Source organism: Equus caballus, chromosome 30, assembly GCF_041296265.1.
Source record: "Equus caballus isolate H_3958 breed thoroughbred chromosome 30, TB-T2T, whole genome shotgun sequence".
NCBI classification, from domain to species: domain Eukaryota; kingdom Metazoa; phylum Chordata; class Mammalia; order Perissodactyla; family Equidae; genus Equus; species Equus caballus.
The window spans coordinates 9,052,920-9,075,506 of NC_091713.1; the positions used below are offsets into that span (position 1 = coordinate 9,052,920).

Sequence of the window (22,587 nt, forward strand, 5' to 3'; positions counted from 1 at the left end):
GGCTTGGTTTATGATTTGTTAGTATAGTTATGTGGAGAACCCAAGTTGTTTCCTAAACCTCTCTAACTTCGTATGAATCAGTCCAAATTCCGTCTCCTCTGTGCATCTTGGCAGAGTTGGTTTTAGGCTTCATTTTGGGGGTTCTGTAGGAGATTTTACTCTAGAGTGTGGTTTTTGCTTTAAGGAGCAGCCTTTCTGGTGTCTTAGCTGGATGCCAGAAGAGTTAACAAGATGTAAAGAGATCTCTCCAATCTGGCAGTGCTGGAGCTCCAGTGTGTTCTGTCCCTTCCCTTCCACGAGCACTGCTTGACCTCTAGAACTTTTGTCCACGCAACTGTGTAACAACTGATAACTGGTAAGCCTCTGATGGTCCCATTCTTTGCATGTACAGCTGAACTTCAGCCATGGGACTTTCACACGGACTTGGGTTTGGGGGGCCCTCTCTGTATAGCTCCTTCCTCTCTGACGCTTGATCTCGATGATTCTAGCTGCTTCAGCTTCCCTGAAATCCTATATCTGCCTTCCTCAGGTCAGCGGGACCACTGTTCCCTGCTGACTCCAGTGGTCAGGAAATTGTCCCTGGGCAGAGAGCTGAGTAGTTTCGGGACTTGCTTGTGAGTTTTCTTTCTCTCAGAAACCACAATTTTATGCTGCGTGTTGTCCACTGCCCATGAAGAGCTGTCATCTATTTTGCCCAGTTTTACAGTTGTTTATGCTGGGAGAGTTAGTCTGGAACCATGTGCTGCCTCATGGCTGGAAGTAGCAGCCCCACTGAGTCTCTTGACTCCTTCTGTCGTCTGGCACAAGCAGTTCTGAACTGTCTGCCTAGTGTGGCTCTTCACTTTGTCTAAGCTTCGAAGAGCATTCCTAGCAGTATGCTTTCATCATCTCTGTTTCATGGGTCATGGCAGAGCAGTATACTTGCTTATTTGACTTGAGTTTCCGTCACGCGCTGTACCCTTCCAGCACCCTCAGGATCTAGTCCCATACGGACTCCTTGGCTCCTACTGGTAAGTGTTGGCTCAGTCCTGCAGATCTTCGGAGTGTAGTCCCTTCCCTCCGAACTTAGCCAGCCCAGCGCTTCTTGGCCAAGTTGTGTTTTGACTTGACCCTAGATGATGTTTGCTGGGCAGGAGGGGAGGTAAAGGTGGAACCTGAGAGGGGCACCTGCCCCCTTGTAAGGGAGCGCTTCTGCTGCTTCTTCAAACGGGAAGCCTTAGCCTTTAACAGGAAGTAGTAGGGCATTCTGCAGGCCATCAGCGAAGCTGTGGATTCAGAATTTTCATGTACATCAACCCAGATGTTCCATCCACAGTCTCAGGGTCCCACTTCTCAAACAGCATGCTGGATTTGAGAATTCACCTTTCTCTGGAGCTTCTGCTGTCTGTATTAATGAGTCTCGAGCCTGATCCTCAGCTTTTTCTGCCCTCTGCCGTAGGAGATGAGATTCTCTCTAGATGCCAAGGAGGCCTTCTGACTTGCACACTTTGTCTTAACTTTCATTGTCTTTCTCCTGTTCATGACTGGCATTCATCTGGAGCTGTCCAATTCCATTGTTCCATTGTGCTTATTTCTCAAAGCCTCAGATATTGCCACTGCTTTACTTTCCCCCCGTATGGCAGCGCCGTTTACCTCCCATGGAGGTTTTCACAATTGCAGTACTGCAGCATGACAGAGGCTATCCATACTCTACCTCCCTTCAGTGATGGTCCTCATTGCCTGCCAGCTGTGCAGTGATCCAGCTCCAAGATCCCATTTTAGAGCCTTCTTCCTCACACCACTCTGGCACCAACTGTCTTCAGTGGCGTTCCTTAGGAAACAGACTCTGATAGATTTGCATGCAAGTCGTTTGCTCATAACTACTCTGAGCAACAACATATGTGAAGGAGTGAGAGAAGGAGGAGTAGGCAGAGGGAGAAGCTGAACTGCAAGGTAGTTACATCACAAGCCCTCAGCTGATCCCATGAGGAGCTCTGGGGCTGGAATGGCCCTTCAGAGTTGTCCCAAATTAAGGTAAGTGGCCAGGTCCTATATATATACCCACATTGACCAGTCACTGGATACGGGCTGGTACAGGGAGGCAACTCCCTTCAGTGGAGGGCAATTTCTGGGGAAATTCTGGACTGTGAGTTGTCAGCAGGCAATATTCCCACAGCTGGCGAAACGAGTGTCTCGGTCCTGCAAAGGGAAGTCGACAGTGTACCATAGCATGTGCTGCACCGTCTCAGTCAAAGGGACCGGTCTCTTTTAGCACATTTTCAGTTTCTATTAGGGGATATGGAGAAAATGCTTAGGTATATAGTGAGGACAATTTCCAGCTGAGCTTTTGTGCACAGTCACAAAAGCATTAGAAGCTTTCCCAGATGAGAGCAAGTAAGGGAGCCTTCTTTCTGTGAGACTGCTGCCATCATGCAGACCTGCAATCCCTAATCATAGTGTAGAAATCCAGAAAAGCTCTAAAAATTGAAAGTTTTTTGTTTGACACCAAAATTCATTTGACAGCAAAACCTGATTTAAACTGATGTTAGAACTAATAATCTACCTGCTTCGAATGAATAATCCTGTGTTGCTACAGAAATATGTTTGATTATAAAATACTACCCCAGATGGTCTTTATACTGTTATCTTTCTAAACTCTAAAAAATTCTAAATTCCCAAACACATTTGGCTCCAGGGATTTTGATAAGATATTGTGAACCTATATCAAAAAGTCATCTGACGGGCTGGCCCTGTGGCCTAGTGGTTATGTTTGGTGTGCTCTGCTTCGGTGGCCTGGGTTTGGTTGCAGGTGTGGACTTACAGCACTTGTCGGCAGCCATGCTGTGGCAGGCGACCCACATACAAAATAAAGGAAGATTGGCACAGATGTTAGTTCAGGGTGAATCTTCTTCAGCAAAAAAAAAAAAAAAAAAAAAAAGTTTGACAATAAGCAGTGTCCACCATGAACAAATATACTTCCTCTTTAACTTTCAGCAAACCAAGAAGTCTTAAATAAAGTTGAAGTTCAGTATAAGACTCTCCCAGGATGGAACACAGACACATCAAATGCAAGGACATTTAAAGAACTACCTGTTAATGCACAAAATTATGTTCGATTTATTGAAGATGAGCTTCAAGTTCCAGGTAAATAGAAACACTTGATAAACAGCCATCTTTGCTTTTTCTAGTTTTGACTTAACTGTCTACTTTTGAAATAGGACAAAGAGAGACGATTATGCCTTTGTAGAATGCTCATGATTTGCATAAATGCCCAGCAAGATGTATGAGAATTTTGTTCCTTAGAGTAAATGGACCGTCTTTCTCCGACTCTTCAGATGACTGAGGACGATAGATCACGTCTCTCCCTTTGTGACCCTGTCTTAGTTTGGTTAGTCTGTTTTCTCCCCTGTGACATTCATTCTCGGTCCTTTCTCCCTCTTAAGAACAAGTCCTTTTGTAGCTTCACCACCACCACCAAAAATGGTGTGTGGTTTTTTCATTTGGAGTTAAAATACCCTTGAGAGTTGGGGGTGTTTCTTGAATATATATTAGGAAATAATAGGTATGGAAAATAGGAAATCTAATTGGAAAAAATAGAAGAATAAAAAATAAAACTTCTTTAATAAAAACAACTGTTAGCTGGCCAAGGAGTTAGGTATAACCAAGTTATGGCCATGACTAGTTATGTGAAGTCTTCTTTAACACATTGCTTTCTTCCTTTTATTGGCGCTGATGGAGATTTGAGAGAGCAGAAGTGCCGTGGGTGTGAGGTGTCCTCCGTGTAAAATCTACCATGTACTTAGTCTGATTTTGTATTGTGGTTCATCTCAAACATGAACCTTGTTTTCCATTTTACTTGCTGTCCCACCTCCCACAAGATGTCAGATTTAGTATGTTTGCTCACTGCTCTTAGTGAACATTTTTTGGAATATGAACGAAGTGAATTGAACAGTGACATCTGTAAAATACCATAGAGGTTTACCCATGTAGTGCACGTGATTAGAGATTTGCATAGACTGGTACAGTAGGCGGTTCCTAAGGCTGTGCAAGGTAAAACAGTGTTCTCTTCCAGATACTGCTACTGTCTGAGATACAAAAGTTACAGTGACACTTCAATACTCTGTTAGCATCATCCATTTATCAAAGATGCTTATCTTTTCTACTTATTAGGAACTTGATCAAAGCTTCTTGAAGTCTCTACTGCTTTGGGCCAATATTTTACTATCCTAATTATTAGGAATTGAGGAATTGTAAATATCGTGCGATTAAAACAGGACATGGTAAGACAGACTACCCTGTGTTGGATCTCGACTGCGCACTCTGTTTAGAATTGGCACAGTCTGCTAAGAGGATAAAACAAAGAGATAGCACAAGGCATGTGGAGAAAAGTTAAATGAGGACACTGAGAGAGTGGGGGAATCTGTTAATCCCAGAGACTGAACATTATGAATGAGTTAATAATGTTATACTTTTTTTCCCCTCCCAGTTAAATGGATTGGCGTGGGTAAATCCAGGGAGTCCATGATTCAGCTCTTCTAAGGATTTCCAGCGACGGAGGAAACACTCCTTGATGGGGTGAAAAGAACTTTCTTCACTATTTTATTTGTGATCTACACATTTCAAGAATAAAGACGTTAAAGTGAGTTTTAAGCCCTCCAGTTGTTTCCAGTCTTTTAAGGTGGCTGGCTGGTGCACAGAGAAGCTCTGGCATGTTCCGGGCCAGCTTCCTCGGCTGGTGTCATTGCTGAGTCCTTCGCTGCTCCTGCTGCTCATGGTGCCACGTGTTCTTTTAATGTTGAGTAATGGTATAATCCATGTTGTTTGGAATCTAAAGTAGAATTACTTCCAATGTGGGTTTTTTTTCATTATTGTCATTACGTGTTCCTAAGTTTTACCTCTGTTAAATGGTAAGAACAATTAATGCAGTTTTGCACAAATGTTTTTACATTCTGATCATTCAGTCCTGTCATTGTAATCTTTGCTGTTAGGGAGAATGATGAAAAGAGAAATTCTGTAAACTTTTGTAATGCTGTCAATTCTGTTTAAATTGCAAACTGTTTATTTTCTGCTGAGACCATTGCAAATTTGAACTGTGGCAGGGGGAGGGGGTTATATTCATGAGTCCTTTAATTTGTACAGAACACAAAACTTATTTAAAACAATTAGTCATTAAAAGATCTGTTGTGATATTTGGTAGATATTTTTTTTTAGTTTCAGACATGAACTCTGAAATGTGTAGCTTTCTTTTTTATCTTACCAGTATTTTCAAATCTAGTGGATTGATTTTTCAACATCGTGCCTGCCAGTATGCCTACAAAATCCTCTATAAGTGTTCACATGAACCCAATTATTGTTCATAATTTTGATTATGCCTTTATTTCTCCTTTCTTGCCAAAAAGGAGGTGTTATTTTGACGATTAGGCTTAACGTATTGTGTTGTAGATTATCCTTCAATGAACTATTTTAAATGTTTAAATTAGGTGCCACTTTATTTTATTATACCATCAATAGCTAATTAAAAAGAACCAAATATTTCTATTATGCTTTGTGTGTTGTGTTTTTGTTCTGATGAGAGAAGTATTATAACACTAGTATACAAGAAGGCTTTCTCCCTGCAGTATGTGCAGAGAAGGTGGGGAGAGACCAAAAACAGAAGCTTTGAAAGGACCTAAATCTCTCTTATCTTTACTACATATATAATAAATATTTTTTACTTATTCTAATGGAAATCGAATGGGCTTTTATTTCTCCGTATTCTTTCATCTTCCTACTTGGTCTTCAAATTAAATTAGCTATCCAGAGGTGAAAGCTCTATTTGAGGTAAGCATTCAGCTCTTCTAAGGATTTCCGGTAACGCAGGAAACACTCCTTGATGGGGTGAAAAGGACTTTCTTCACTATTTCATTTATCTTGGCTATAAGCATTGCACATTAAAGCATATTTTTAGTAATGGTCCATAAGCAGATAGAAAGATCCCATTCTCTCGGTCACAAGTTCTCTTATTTTTTACCAAAAAAGATTGTCTCCTATTGATGTTGACAGACATTTACTCATTTTTGACCAGTTTGAGTGGTTCTCTCCTGTTTGTCTTAAAAGTGAGCTGTTTGCTAACTAAATTGGTTAAAAGAAAGGATCTGTTCTTCACATGTAGTTCAGTCTTTAAAATCATAGAGAGCTGTATTAAAATAATCTCTATTGAACAGTATATATGCTAGATTCTGCTACATGTTGGGTACGTGGTGGTGACAAGTACACCATGTTCCTGAAATTTATCATAGTGGGAACAGCATGTTAAACATGTATTTATAAGTGATGTTATGTGCTACGATGGAAAAGTCAGGTGCTGTCAAGGATAACTGAATCTAAATTTGAAAAGGGGTAGAGAAGGCCTTTAACAGAAATAACATTTAAACAGACCGGAAGGATGGGTCGTCAGAGGGACAGTGTGCAAAGGCCCAGAGGCTGGAAGGAATTTGGAAGGTTGGAGCAACTGCACTAAATGAGTGAGGAGCTGGAGGTGCTGGTGAGATTGGCAACAATTGGAGGAAGACTAAGCCAAACAGCCAAAACAAAATGGAACCATATATGTTATAGGAGGCATAATGGGAGTACAGAAAAATTGCTGAAACAAAAAACATGCACTTTAAATTTTACACCAAAGTAGAAGAGAACTGGATGGCAGAAAAGATATTTCAATGTAGAGGGCCTATTTCATGTATATTTTTTACATATTAATTGATTAATATAGTTGAATGAGAATGCCAGTCCTTCATAAATGAGTATATGAATTTAATGCCATTCCAATCAATTGCCATGAGGTCCTCTGTAACTGGACAAAATTATATTGAAGCTTAGGTGGAAAAATTAATATGCAAGAATTCCTAACATATTTTTGAAAAAGGAACATAAGACAGGAGGTATTTCCCCACCAGATGATAAAACATTATAAAGCTACAATAATCTAAGTATGTGGTAGTGTCATGGGAAAGAACAGATACATAAGGGAAGTGGACTAGACATTCCAGAAATAGATGCAGCATATAAGGGAACTTAATATAGGCTAAAAAGGGCATTTCCTTTCATTGGGAAAAGAATACATTAAAAAAATAAATGAGGATAGCAAAAACAATCTCAACATAAAACATGGATTTCAGATAGAACAAAAACTAAATTATAAAAGTTTTAAGTAATAATATATAAGAAAATATATAACCTCAAGGAGAGGCTTCTAAAGCAAAACAGGAAATTCAGAAACCTTAAAGAAAAATGTGCAGATTTGACCAAAGTTAAAAGTTTTTAAAATACCGTAAAGAAAGTTTTCTACAGAAAGAAAACCCTGAGAAAACAAAACAAACTTGGGAAAAAACATTTCAATACATGTCCCTAATACACAAAGAGCTGTCACAAATAAGAATATGACAATTAATAGGAAGATGGGCAAAATCAACACATATGGGTCAATCCACAGAAAAATAAATGTAAATGGCCCAAAACATGAAAAGGTATTCACCTTCCCCTGGAGACAGGAAAATGTAAGTTAACACAAAGAGATACCACTTTTCCTCTCTCGTTGGTAAATATGAAAAGTAAAGTCAGTGCTACCGAGGGTGTGGCGAAACAGGCACTTTCATATCCTGCTTGCACAAGGGGACTTACTCCAATCTGGGGGGAGAGCAATTTGGCAATTTCTGTTACAATTTGTATTTTCAAATCCTTTGACCCACCAGCAATCCCACTACGGGAAGAAAAAGAAAGGAGCCCTATTTCACATGTAATTGCCTAACTGGAAGCACATGAATATCCATTAGTAGCATGCCATAGTCCTCTAGGAAACATTTAAGAACTGACCTACACATACTGATTATAAGCATGAGCATGCCTTTTGGACATACAAACATAGCAAGTTTTCTACAGTATGACACCATTTGGAAGGAGTGGGGGATGGAGCAAGAAAATTTAAAACTATGTATATATCTGTTGGTTTACTAGGACAAATATATAAGGGTATATATCAGTTAACACTGGTCACTAGGAGAGGACTGAGGTTTTCCTTATACGTTTTGTATTGTGTAGATTTTTTTAAAGCGTATAATTTTAAGTATTTAAGAAATGAGTTATAGCAGTTACTGAGAATAAATTACTATTTCAAATATACCTGAGAACTGAGTATATTCAGTGATGAATAATTTCAGAAATTCACAGTATGCATCATGGTCAGTATATCTTTGGAGAAGTAGGATTGGGATGTCGACATTTGGCATCATTTTACAGACTCAATCTTCAGAAACACTGAATGAACATCCACAGTGACACAAATACACAGATTGTGAATGAAGGAAGAACCATGCTTTCACTAGATTCTGAAGTTGCAGCATATAAGCTAAGATGTTGCCTGTTTGGGAAATGCTTCTAGAATCTTGGGGAAGAGACTATTAACTCTAACTTATTTCCCACTCTTTTTTCCTTCTCAAGGTTAAAGAATAGTTTTGTTTGGAATCACCAACATAGACCATTAGCCTCGCTGTTCATCTAGGACAGAATCACCTGTAGAGAGCCTACCTGAGAAGGAAAGGACGATTGGGATCACCCTCATGCACATCGTCGATCCCTCTGTCCTCATTACCTTCCTCAGAGACTTCTGGTCTGATTTTGTTTTATTTTTATCAAAGTGATACATACATATGGGTTTTATTGAAACAACTTTATTGAGGTGTAATTTATGTACCATCAGATTCACCTGTTTTAAGAATACAATTCAGTGATTAGGAAGTTCACAGAATTGTGCGACCATCACCATAATCCAGTTTTAAAACAGTTCCATTACCCTATAAAAATCCTTTGTGCTCATTTGTAGTCACTCCCCATTCCCATTCTCAACCCCACAAATCTGCTTTCCGTCTCAATAGAGTTGCCTTTCCTAGACATTTCACATGAATGAAATCATGCAATATGTGATCTTTCGCATCTGGCTGTTTTAATTTGATGTCATGTTTTGAGACTGTACCATGTACTCCATCCCTTTTTATGGGGGAATAGTATTCCATTGTATGGATATTCCACATTTTCTTCATTCATCTATTCATGGACACTTGGATTATTTTCAGTTTTGGGCTCTTATGAAAAATGCTACCATGAGCATTTGTATGTAAGTCTTTGTGTGGATGTATCTTTCATTTCTCTTAGGTTGATACCTAGGAGTGGAATTTCTGGATCATCTACATTTATATTTGATTTTTTAAAGAAACTTCCAAAGTGACTGCACCACTTTACACTCCCACCAGTAATGTATAAGGGTTCCTGTTTCTCCACATCCTCATCAATACTTGTGACTGTCTTTTGATTGTAGTCATTCTAATAGGTGTGTTGTCTTCTTGTTTTAATTGGCATTTTCCTAGTGTGACTAATGATGTTCCAACATCTTCTCATGGCCATTTGTATATCTTTGGTGAAGTGTATCTATTCAAATATTTTGCCCATTATTGAAGTAGATTATTTGGGTTTTAATTATAATTTCTTTATCAGATATATCATTTGCAAATATTTTCTTCCTGTCTGATGGCTTCTCATTTCATTTTCTTAGTGGTATCTTTTGAAATGTAAAAGTTTTAAATTTTGAATAAGTCCAAGTTATTAATTGTTTCTTTTATAGATTGTGTTTTGGGTATCATGTTTAAGAAATCATTGCTTGGGACCAACCCAGTGGCATAGTGGTTAAGTTTGCGTCCTCCACTTCGGTGACCCAGAGTGATTCAGATTTCGGGCATGGACCTACACACCACTCATCATGCCATGTTGTGGTGGCATCTGGCATGCAACATAGGGGAAGATTGGCATAGATGTTAGCTCAGTGACAGTCTTCCTCAAGCAAATAGAGGAAGATTGGCACCAGATGTTAACTTGAGTCCAATATTCAACACACACACACAAAAATCATTGCTTAACCCAAGGTCATGAAAATTTTCTCCTTTGTTTTATTCTAAATCTTTAATAGTATTAATTCTCACATTCAGGTCTGTGATTTGTTCTGAATTCATTTTTCTGTATTGTGTGAGGTAAGAGTCTAAAGTCTTCTTGTGTGTGGATATTCAATTGTCCCAGCACCATTTCAAAAAACTGTCTTTTCCCCATTGAACTGCTTTAGCAACTCTAACCTTATATCAGTACCACATGATGTTGCTACTATAGCTTTACAGTATATTTTGAAATTTACTGAGTGTGTAAGTCCTCTTTGTTCTTTGGCAAGATTCTTTTGTCTATTCTGGGTCTTTTGCATTCCGTATAAATTTTAGCATTAAAAGTGATGTCAACAAAATGGCAGAATATACAGCTCCCAATACCCTTCCCTCCACAGAAACATAGAAAACCAAGGAGGGACCATCAGAACCAACTTTTTCAGAACTCTGGAAAACAGTTTTACAGCAACTAAACAAATGCTGATCAAGAAAAAGGCAAATTTAAAACAGTAGGAAAGGTTTGTAGTGTTTTTACTTGCTCTTGCCCCATTCCCTCCCCAGCAACCTGTGTTCCCAATGTGGGACTCTGGTCCTTCGTTCTGGAGAGAGGGAGCAAAGCAGACCTTATCTGCCAATTATTATGTGTTTCTGTCTAAACCTGTCTGGGGCTACCTGAAGGGCTGACACAAGCACTCATCTCTGTTTTACCTAACTTGGAACTCAACTAGGGTGGAAAGTAGTGGGCATTGCTCAAAAACATTGTGAGGCAAACAAAGACCCATAGCTACCTAGGACAAATGATTACAGTTGAGGCATACAGTAGACTGTCTAAAGCCAGGCAGGAAGTACAGGGGAGAGTTTCTTTAAGAAATTAGTTCATTCAAAAGTGCCCATGTATATTGGGGAATATAGAAAACCACATGCATGCCCAGGGCAGGAGACATGCTCAGAGAAGACCTGTGAAGACCATAAGCTTTCACCTTTGACTGATCTGTAGGTTCAGTATAAGAAGGAAGGCTAAGGCAGAGTTTAAATGGCCTGGCTAAGTGTTGAAGAAATGCCCCAGGACAATCAATCCGCCAAGACTAGCTTATGTGTGTGTGTGCACGCACGTGTGTGTGTGTTAGCTCCTAGCATTAAAGGAAATCTTTTTCAAAACACTAGGTGAACACAAGCTAAAGGTACAAAGATTTCAGTGACCAACGTGACAAGGAGTAAAGTCTTTGCAAAAATAGTTTGGAAAATTCACTAAACAAACAGATGACTTTAGCCTTCAACAGTCAAGAACAGCCAACTCCAGGGAAGGGAGGGAACCTGTTTCCAGAGTTACCACATTATAATATTCCAGTGTCTGTTTCTCAACAAAAAAAAAAATCTCAGAGAAATAGGAAAATATCACCCATTCACAGGGAAAAAAAATTGAAACCACCACTGAGAAAGCCCAGATACTGCACTTACTAGACAAAGACTTTAAAATGACTGTCTTAAATATGCTCAAAGAGCTAAAAAAAAAAAAAAAACCAAATAAAACCACGTACAAAAGAACAAAAGGAAACCAGAAAAAAATGACGTATGTATGAACAAAATGAGAATCTCAATAAAGAGAAATTATAAAAAGGAACCAAATAGAAATTCTGAAAAATACAGGAATTAAAATCAAAAATTCACTAGAGGGATTCAGCAGAAGATCTGAGCAGGCAGAAGAAAGAACCAGTGAACTTGGAGACAGGACAATTTAGATTATCCAATCTGAGGAGCAGAAAGAAAAAAGAATGAAGAAAAGTGAACAGAGCCTAATGGACCTGTGGGACACCACCAAGTGAGCCAACATATGCACTGTGGGAGTACTAGAAAGAGAAGAGAGAGGGAAGAAATAATGGTAGAAAACTTCCAAATTTTGATGAAAAACATGCATCTACAAATCCAAAGAGCTCAACATACCGCAAGTAGGGTAAATTCAAAACAGATCCACACTGAGACACATAATCAAACTGTTAGAAAAACAAAAATAGGGAATCTTGAAAGTGGCAAGGGAGAAGTTGACTCATCATTACAAGAGATCCTCAGTAAGATTAGTAACAGATTTCTCATCAGACACTATGGAGGACAGAAGGCAGTGGGATATTTATTTAAATTGCTTAAACAAACAAAAGCAAACCAAAAATCCCAGTACCAACCAAGAATTCCATATGCAGCAACACTATCCTTCAAAAATGGAGAAATTAAGACATTTCTAGAATAACAAAAGCAGAAGGAGTTCATTACCCATAGACTGCCCTTCAAGAAATGCTAAAGAGAGCGCTTTAGGTTGAAATGAAAGGAAACTAGAGAGTAACTTGAAGCTGAATGAAGAAGTAAAGATCTCCAGTAAAGGTAAATACTATGAGCCAGTATTAACGTATTTTTGGTTTGTTAAATCCACTTTTTATTTCCTATATGACTTAAAAGACAAATGCATAAAAAAGTTATAAATTTATGTTATTGGCCATACTGTATAAAATGTAATTTGTAACAATAATAAGAGGAAGGGGAATTGAGCAAAGTTTTTGTATGCCATCAATGCTGTTGATATCAATTAAAATTATATTGTTATAAATTTAGGGTGCTAATTGTAAATTTAGAGTAACCACTTAGAAAATATCTAAAAAACATACAAAAAAGGAAATAATAAGAGAATCAAAACACTACAAAAAATCAACTAAAAACAAAAGAAGGCAGTAATGGAGGAAATGAGGGATGAAAAGAGGTATCAGTCAGAAAACAAATAGCAAAATGACAAAAGTAAGTCCTTCCTTATCAGTAATTACTTTAAATGTAAATGGATTAAACTTTTCAATCATAAGGCAAAGATTGGTAGAATGGATTTTTTTAAAAAGTGACCTACACTTGATCTTAGCCAAAAGGCTGAGAAGCAATTAAAGACAGGAAACAACAAATGTTCGAGAGGATGTGGAGAAAAGGGAACCCTTGTTCACTGCTGGTGGGAGTGCAAACTGGTGCAGCCACTATGGAAAGCAGTATGGAGTATCCTGAGAAAATTAAGCATAGATCTACCATATGATCCAGCTATCCCACTGCTGGGTATTTATCCAAAGAACTTGAAAACACAAAGGCATAAAGATACTTGCACCCCTATGTTCACTGCAGCATTATACACAATAGCCAAGACTTGGAAGCAACCTAGGTGTCCATGAAGGGACAAATGGATAAAGAAGATGTGGTATTTCTACATGATGGACTACTACTCAGCCATAAGAAATGATGAAATCCGACCATTTGTGACAACATGGATGGACCTTGAGGGTATTATGCTGAGTGAAATAAGTCAGAGGGACAAAGTCAAATACCATATGATCTCAATCATAAGTAGAAGATAAAAACAATGACAAAAAACACATAGCAATGGAGATTGGATTGGTGGTTACCATGGGGGGGAGGGGGGTGGGGGGAGGGCAAAAGGGGTGATTAGACTCACATGTGAGGGGATGCACTATAATTAATTTTAGGGTGGTGAACATGATGTAATGTACACAGAATTCGAAATATGATGTACATCTGAAAATAAATGAATAAATAAAATAAAAAATAAAAATAAAAAAGTGACCCAATTGTATGCTCTCTACAAGTGACTCACTTTAGATCCAAAAATACAAATATGTTGAAAGAGTGGAAAAAGATATTCTAATATCATACAAAATAGACTAAGTCAAAAACTATTACAATAGACAAAGGACATTACGTATTGATAAAGGGGTCAATTCTTCAAGAAGATGTAACAGATATAAACATAAACTGACCAAACAACAGAGCCACAAATATATGAGGCAAACATGGTAGATTCTAAGGGAGAAATAGTTGTACAATAGTTGGAGACTTCATACCCCACTTTTAATAATTCATAGAACATTTAGACAGAAGATCAATAAAGAAATAGAGGACTTGAAAACACTATAGACCAACTAGACCTAACAGACATCACTAGAACACTCCACCCAAATGTAACAGAATATACATTCTTCTCAATGCACATGGAACACTCAGCAGGATAGACCGTATGTTAGGTCACAAAACAAGTCTCAGATTTAAAAATGCTGAAATCCTACAAAGTATCTTCTTTGAGCACAATGGCATGATGCTAGAAATCAATAAGAGAAGGAAAACTGGAAAATTCACAAATACGTGGAAATTTAAAAACACACTTAAACCAATAAGTCAAAGAAGAAATCACAAGAGAAATTAGGAAATACTTAGAGATAAATGAAAACAAAAGCACACCATACCAAAACTTACAGGATGCAGCAAAGGCAGTGCTCCATAGGAAATTTATTGCAGTAAAAGAAGATCTCAAATCAACAACCTAGCTTTATAGAAAAAGAAAGCAAACTAAACTCAAAGCCAGCAAAAGGAAGGAAACAATAAAGATTAGAGTGGAGAAAAACAAAATAGAGAATGGAGAAAAGACAGAAAATCAATGCAACCAAAAGGCTTTTTTTTTTTTTTTTTTTAAATTTATAAATTCTTTCATGTGCTGGAGAACAGCAGAAGCCCTTTCCTTTGGGAGGCTTCCGGTCCTAAGCTCTGTGAAAATGCTTCCTTGATAATTTTTTCTCTGTTCTGTCTCTAGAATGCTTATTAGTCAGATGGTGGGTCTCCTGACTTACTCTATGTCTCTTCTTTTTTAAAAAATCATTTTACCTGTTTTTCTATTCTATATAGAGTTTTTCAGAATTTTCTCCCAATCCTGTCAAATTTTTAATTTCAGTAATCATATGTTTAATTTCCGAGAGCTTTGGAAAGATTGCTTTTCAATGTTTATGGATGTCATTCTTTTGACACATCCCTTTGTCAAATGTTAAAGTTCTTAGGTTGTTTTGTGTTCCCTGAATTCTCCTTCCTCTGGAATTGTTTCTTCCATTTATTTTGTCTTTGTCTTTTATGTTGCATGACTTTTTCAACTCTGGTCACCCTTGCTTGGCTCTTCTCATCTAAGACTAAGGCAATGGGAAGCTATATGAAACTGTTCTTGTGGGAAGTTTGTTAACTGGTAGGCTTCCCTTTGGGATATTGAGTAGGGAACCAACTAGCATGCTGGGGGATTCCTAGGGGCCAGATGAAGGATTCTTTTCTTTGGGATAGTTTCATTTCTTTAGAGAAGACCCTCTAGCTTTTTTGCCTGGGGAGTTGATGCCTAGTTGTCAGGCTTTCTTCTTGCCAACGTAGGGGTGCTAACTCTTCTGTCTACAGACTTTCAATGAATCCTTCTCTTGACCAGTCCCACATCTCACTAAAGCCCTGTGCCATATCTGGGTTTCTGAACCCAGAGCACCTTCAGTCTCTGGTGCTGGTAGTCTTCTCCCTTGGCTACATACCCAGGTTCTTTTTTGTTTTTTGTTTTCTAAGCAGTCATGCAATTATTGAGCAGACGACCACTGGACTAAATGGAAGAAGGTTTGCCAGCACCAGCAACAACACTAGTCTTGAGGCTGAGAAGAGATGACGAGTCCTCTTAAGGCTGGATCTTGATTCCCTGCCCTAGGCTGACCCACTTAATCTGAAAAGAATTTGCAACATGTAAATATTTTAGGATTATAGCCATCCGGATACACACTTAAATTAAAAGTAGTTTGGTAACCATTATTTTAGTTCCGAAGAGCCACCTAAGAACATCACATGTTGTTTTGTTCAAATGCCATGGTCATTTTAGCTAAAAAGCTTTTCTTTCAGAGCTTCCTCTCTTCACAACAGTAGAGCTCAGGCAGTGAATTAAGCGGTCTAGGGTTCGATGAAACTGTGGCTAATTTCTGGTCCCAATCTGGAATTTAAAACAAATTAATGATTTATTTTAAGATTACTCACTCCTAAATTTTAACACATTGTCCTTTCAACAACAATTGTGTGCAACAACAAGCTAATTTATGAGATTTAAGACAAAGGAATATATTTTTAAAATGTGCAAATAAAGGGCTTAGTCAAAATGTTATTTCTGTGGTTCAATCTCCGATGCAGAGGTAAATTATTGAATTATGCCAAGATGTAAGGAAAATGAAATAAATCACAAATTTGCATTCTAGATATCCAAACTCTTTAAGTCCTACATTATAAACAGGCCACTTTGTATCATCTTCGTATCAAACTGCAATTGTTACCATCCCGAAATTCACACCCACTGGATTTCCTCAGACCTTACCTGCAGATCTCGTAGGTAATCGAGAATCCCTAACAGCTCTGCTTATCTAAAGGTAAGGGTTCAAGGAGGGCTAGGGTCGCTGGGGTCGAGCACATCAATCGTGCATCTGCTCTTACAGAACCAAGCCACAGGGTCCCCATGATAGCAGTGTAAACAAACTGTCGTATGTTCAGTGCTGCGCCCTGTGTTAGGTGTCTTTTCACGTTAACTCTAATATTCACAGTAACCTTCAGAGGCCCACTGATATTATCACCAGCGGCAAGAGCTTAGTTAACTAGCCCAAGCTTACAGGACTTGTGAGATGAGGAGCCCACATCTGACCCAGGCTTATCAGGCCCCAAAGTCCCTAATCATTTCGCTGTTCGATTCCACCTTCCACGGCATTTCAACAGCATTGAAAGAAATAAACATTTCATCATATTAAGAATGGATAACATTTTATTAACCCAGGTAGTATGATTAGAAATGCCATCTCTGGAGGATTTTTTAAAATCTAATTTAGTTTGTAATCTTTTTTAGTCTGTCTGTAGTTGGTAACCATATAACTTCTCAAGGCTTATTAAAAGGAGTTAAATAGCAACTCTGACTGTCTTGAGGATTGCATTGTATTCCAGGGAAATATATTAAAGTAGTTTAGAAGCATGAGGAATCCTAGTCAACAGCCTTTGTGATCCTTGTTGTAGGAGTTACAACAGAGCTGAATTATACGCGCATTTAACCAGGAAATTCAATAAACGTTCTGAGAACATACAACAAACTTTTTGAGAGTTTCCTTCTGTCATTCCGCTTAGTGAGTATATACGCGGACGGTGGATGCTATCAAGCCCGAAATATGCTATCCAGGTCTAGGGTTGAGGAGGACTCAGGAAAGAATGTGTGAAATGATTTTTTGGATTTCCTTACCATTTGACAAAGTGAAATTATTGTTCAAGTGGATTTGTGGTGGTGATTTCTTTGAAAGTCATCATTGAAAAATAAAATGAAGAATTAATTGAGAACCACAGAGAAAATATAACCAACTTGCTGCAGAATCCCACATATTTCAAATACTTTAATTAACATCATTTAATATTATCACTTTGAAGAGTTTGAGATTTTCAAGCATAACTTTGATTACACGTGATTATTACCTTATGCACTACTTTTAGAATTTATATCTCAGTATAAGATGCAACTCCATTGTATTAGGTTTTTAAAAAAATATTTACAATGGCACATGTTTACTCTTGATCAATAATTAATAGCTAACTTTTTGAAGGTTTATTAATGTTAGGTACGGGCACAATTCTAAATCCTTTTTATGGCTATCTCAATTCTATTAGGAAGCACCCATTTTCATCCCTTCTGCAGATGAGAAAACTCAAGGTCAGAGAGGCTCGGGGTCACACTGCTACTGAAAGCATATATTTCACTTTGGAAAAATGAGTTCTTTGAATTATTTGGCCCCTTATATATATATAAGGGTAGCTCTCATCTGATGGGCCCTCTCATCCTCCCAGGCTAGGAGTTCTCCACTGTGTCTTGCACACCGTCAGTGCTTAATAAATGTTTCCTAAACAAACAAATGAACTCCTATGTGCTGAGAAAGAATTTCTTAAGCAATAGTCGTGATCTATCATGATCTATATTTAATCTATTCTTCGATAATTCCCAAATAAGAAATAAGAACTGAACAAGAAATGCAAATCATTGCTAATCTAGGCATATGCTCTGCCCTTATAATCTAATCACAAAGACTGGTCAAATGGTTAAGATAAAAAGCCTACACAGGGCCGGCCCAGAGGCATAGCGGTTAAGTTCGGGCACTCTGCTTCGGTGACCAGGAGTTCATGGGTTCAAATACTGGGCACAGACCTACACACCACTCACCAAGCCATGCTGTGGCAGTGTCCCATATATAAAACAGAGGAAGATGGGCACAGATGTTAGCTCAGGGCCACCACAGCATGGCTTGATGAGAGGTGTTGTAGGCCTGTGCCCAGGATCTGAACCCACAAACCCTGGGCTGCCAAAGTGGAGCCTGCAAAATTAACCACTACACCACTGGGCCACCCTCCAGAGTCAGTCTCTTGATTTAAACAAACGCATGATTCAGTCTCAGCTCTTTTCTCCATCAGGGCTAGGATTTGTAACATCTCTCAGTTCAGTCTCTTGCAGACCAGCTTTTTGCCTGCCTGATTGTTGTTTACGACATAATCGCCACGTAAGTATCTCTCAGATCCACCTAATACTCTCTCTACTGCTACCACCCGTCGTAAGTTGCCTAAATCACAGGTTCGGAAATTTGGCTGCACAATGGAATTATCTGGGGAGTTTTAAAAATTATCATTCCTGGTACCCACCCCCCGGGGAGGTGAGTCTGATTTAATTGCATTGGGTATATCCTGGGCACGTGGATTTTTAAAGAGGTATAGCTGAGGTTAAGACCCTCTAGCCTAACACTGCAATTGCCTCCTGACTCCTACATATTCAACCTCGGCCCCACTCTACTCCCTTCCTGCCTCCTTTTCTTTCTCCAGGTAGAGTAATCCTTTCAAAATGCAACTTTAATCATGTCACCTCCACCCTCCTTAAAACTTTTCAGTAGTTTCCCTTTCATCTCAGACTAGAGGCCCCCGAACCTGAAAACGACCTGTGAAGCCCTCTAATTCTGGCCTTGTCATCTCTGCAGCCACACCCTGCTCTGCCCTTCTTGATCTCTTCTTTTTTCTCTTGTTTATTTATTTTATTGAACTTTTTACCTTGAAAAAGTTTCAGACCCCAGAAAAATTACAAGAATATTACAGTGAACTTCTAGATTTTGCCACATTTCTTTCTATATATAAGTATAGTTATAATTTACTAATATGCGCAATGTTTTTTATTCTTTTCATCTTTAAAAATTTTATCGAGGTCATAATAGTTTATAACATTGTGAAATTTCAGTTGTACTTTATTACTTGTCAGTCACCATACATATGTGCCCCTTTACCCCTTATGCCCACTCCCAATCCCCTTCTCCTCTGGTAACAACTAATCTGTTCTCTGTATCCCTGTGTTTGTTTATCTTCCACATTTGAGTGAAATCATATGGTGTTTGACTCTGTTTGGCTTATTTCACTTAACATAGTACCCTCAAGGTCCATCCATGTTGCTGTAAACGAACGATTTTGGTTTTTTTATGGCTGAGTAGTATTCCATTGTATATATATATATATATATATACCACATCTTTATCCATTCAGCAGTGGATGGGCACTTGGGTTGCTTCCACATCTTGGCTATAGAGAAGAATGCTGCAATGAACATAGGGGTGCATAAGTCTCTGTGAATTGTTGATTTCAAGTTCTTTGGATAAATACCCAGTAACGGGATAGCTGGGTCATATGGTATTTCTGTTTAAAATGATTTGAGAAATCTCCATATTGTTTTCCATAGTGGCGCTGCACCATTCTGCATTCCCACCAGCAATGTGTGAGGGTTTCCTTTTCTCTACACCCTTTCCAACATTTGTTGTATTTGTCTTGGTGATTATAGGCATTCTAACAGGTGTAAGGTGATATCTTAGTGTAGTTTTGATTGCATTTCCCTGATGATTGGTGATGTTGAACATCTTTGCATGTGCCTGTGGGCCATCTGTATATGTTCTTTGAAAAAATATCTGTTCATATCTTCTGCCCATTTTTTGATTGGGTTGTTTGTTTTTTTGTTGTTGAGTTGTATGAGTTCTTTATATATTTTGGAAATTAACCCCTTGTTGGATATATGAGTTTCAAATATTTCCTCCCAGTTGGTGGGTTGTCTTTTTGTTTTGTTCCTGGTTTCCTTGGTCCTGCAGAAGCTTTTAGTCTGATGAAGTCCCATTTGTTTATTTTTTCTTTTGTTTCCCTTGCCCAAGTAGACATGGCATTTGAAAAGATCCTTCTAGATCCTTCTAAGACTCATGTCAAACCGTGGACTGCCTGTATTTTCTTCTAGGAGTTTTATGGTTTCAGGTCTTACCTTCAAGTCTTTCATCCATTTTGAGTTAATTTTTATATATGGTGAAAGACAATGGTCTACCTTCGTTCTTTTGCATGTGGCTGTCTAGGTTTCCCAACACCATTTATTGAAGGAAATTTCCTTTCTCCATTGTATGTTCTTGGCTCTTTTGTTGAAGATTAGCTGTCCATAGATATGTGGCTTTATTTCTGGGCTTTCAATTCTGTTCCATTGATCTGTGCACCTGTTTTTGTACCAGTACCATGCTGTTTTGATTACTATAGTTTTGTAGTATGTTTTGAAGTCAGGGATTGTGATGCCTCTAGCTTTGTTCTTTTTTTCTCAGGATTGCTTTAGCTCTTTGGGGTCTTTTGTTGCCCCATATGAATTTTAGGATTCTTTGTTCTATTTCTATGGAGAATGTCATTGGGATTCTGATTGGGATTGTACTGAATCTGTAGATTGCTTTAGGTAGTATGGACATTTTAGCTATGTTTATTCTTCCAATCCATGTGCATGGAATAACTTTCCATTTCTTTATGTCATTATCAATTTCTTTCAATAATGTCTTATAGTTTTCAGTGTATAGGTCTTTCACATCCCTTGTTAAATTTATTCCTGGATATTTTATTCTTTTTGTTACAATTGTAAATGAGATTGTATTTTTGAGTTCTCTTTCTGTTAGTTTGTTGTTAGAGTACAGAAATGCAGCTGGTTTTTGTAAGTTGGTTTAGTACACTGCAACTTTGCAACAGTTGTTACTCTAATAGTTTTCCGATGGATTCTTCAGGATTTTCTATATATAGAATGATGTCCTCTGCAAACAGTGAGAGTTTCATTTCTTCATTTCCAATTTGGATAACTTTTATTTCTTTTTCTTGCCTAATTACTCTCACCAAAGCCTACAGTACTATGTTGAAGAAGAGTAGTGACAGTGGGCATCCTTGTCTTGTTCCTGTTCTCAGTGGGATGGCTTTCAGTTTTTTCCCCATTGAGTATGATGTTGGCAGTGGGTCTGTCATATATGGCCTTTATTATGTGGAGGTATTTTCCTTCGATACCCATTTTATTGAGAGTTTTTATCATGAACAGATGTTGGATCTTGTCAAATTCTTTCTCTGCATCTATGGAGATGATCATATGGTTTTTGTTTCTCCTTTTGTTAATATGGTGTATCACATTGACTGATTTGTGAGTTTTGAACCATCCCTGTGTCCCTGGTATGAATCCCACCTGATCATGGTGTATGATCCTTTTAATGTATTGCTGTATTCAGTTTGCCAATATTTTGTTGAGGATTTTTGCATCTATGTTCATCAGCAATATTGGCCTAAATTTTCCTTCTTTGTGTTGTCTTTGTCTGGCTTTGGGATCAGGGTGATGTTGGCCTTGTAAAATGTGTTAGGAAGTGTTCTGTCTTCTTCAATTTTTTGGAAGAGTTTGTGAAGGATAGGTATTAAATCTTCTTTGAATGTTTGGTAGAATTCTCCAGAGAAGTCATCTGGTCCTGAACTTTTATTTTTTGATTACTCTTTCAATCTCTTTACTTGTGATTGGTCTAATCAGATTCTCTATTTCTTCTTGATTCAGTTTTGGGGGTTGTATGAGTCTAAGAATTTTTCCATTTCTTCTAGATTGTCCAATTTGTTGGCACATATTTTTCATAGTATTCTCTTATAATCCTTTGTGTTTCTGTGGTGTCTGTTGTAGTTTCTCCTCTCTCATTTCTAATTGTATTTATTTGAGCCTTCTCTCTTTTTTTCTTAGTGACTCTGGCTAAGTGTTTGTCAATTTTATCTTCTTAAAGAACTAGGTCTTAGTTCCATTGATCCTTTCTACTAGTTTTTTTTTTGGTTTCAATTTCATTTATTTCTGCTCTAATTTTTATTATTTCCCTTCTTCTGCTGACTTTGGGCTTTGTTCTGGGCCTGTATTGCTATGATTTTCCCTCTTAGGACTGCTTTTGCTGCATCCCATCTGAGTTGGTATGGTGTATTTTCCTTTTCATTTGTCTCCAGATATTTTCTGATTCCTCCTTTAGTTTCTTCCCCATCTGACTGGGTCATTCCTTTGACTCTGATCCTACAATGACTCTGACTGTCCAAACTCAACTTTCCAAACTCCTTCAACTCCAGCACTCTATCCTACTCTGCCAGTCCTCATTTTAATTCCACTCCCTCTTTCTACCAGTCAGGCCAGCATCCTCATCACAGGGCTCCTCCCTGCTTGGCCACCCACCACAAACCTCAGCCTCCTTCTTCCCATCCACTGCCCCTAGTTGCAGTGTCCCCATCTGTGGTGTCCCCTTGTTTCTTCTCCACCATGCAAATCCTATCCTTCAAGACTCAGCTCAGTTCCCCATTGATGCCTCCTGTTTTCCCACTCTTCTGAAGCCCAGTGATCTCATCTTTCAACTTCTGCTGCTCTGCTTGCTCATAATCATTCTCTGATAGGTTGGTTCCTGCCTCGTCTGCCCAATTAGATCGTGAGCTCCCTGCAGCTGAGATC

At 38.4% G+C, this 22,587-nt stretch overlaps 2 protein-coding genes across 5 annotated transcripts in view; one reads left to right on the plus strand and one right to left on the minus strand.

Annotated features, from left to right (window-relative positions):
* Nucleotides 1–5,520, plus strand: part of ADSS2 (adenylosuccinate synthase 2) — a 39,537-nt gene extending 34,017 nt beyond the window's left edge. For all 4 annotated transcript variants that reach the window (XR_011434142.1, XM_023632531.2, XM_023632532.2 and 1 more), the window contains 2 exons: nt 2,974–3,123; nt 4,466–5,520. Coding sequence is in view for 3 of the 4 variants with exons in the window: in XM_023632531.2 (XP_023488299.1) it covers nt 2,974–3,123; nt 4,466–4,518 (203 nt within the window). In the remaining variant the exon portion in view is untranslated. The remainder of the gene's footprint in view (nt 1–2,973; nt 3,124–4,465) is intronic.
* Nucleotides 5,521–14,418: 8,898 nt separating this feature from the next.
* SPMIP3 (sperm microtubule inner protein 3) overlaps nt 14,419–22,587 on the minus strand; it is a 33,451-nt gene continuing 25,282 nt past the window's right edge. The window contains exon 5 of the mRNA XM_003364551.5: nt 14,419–15,744. Within this exon, the coding sequence (XP_003364599.3) occupies nt 15,653–15,744 (92 nt within the window). The 3' untranslated portion in view covers nt 14,419–15,652. The remainder of the gene's footprint in view (nt 15,745–22,587) is intronic.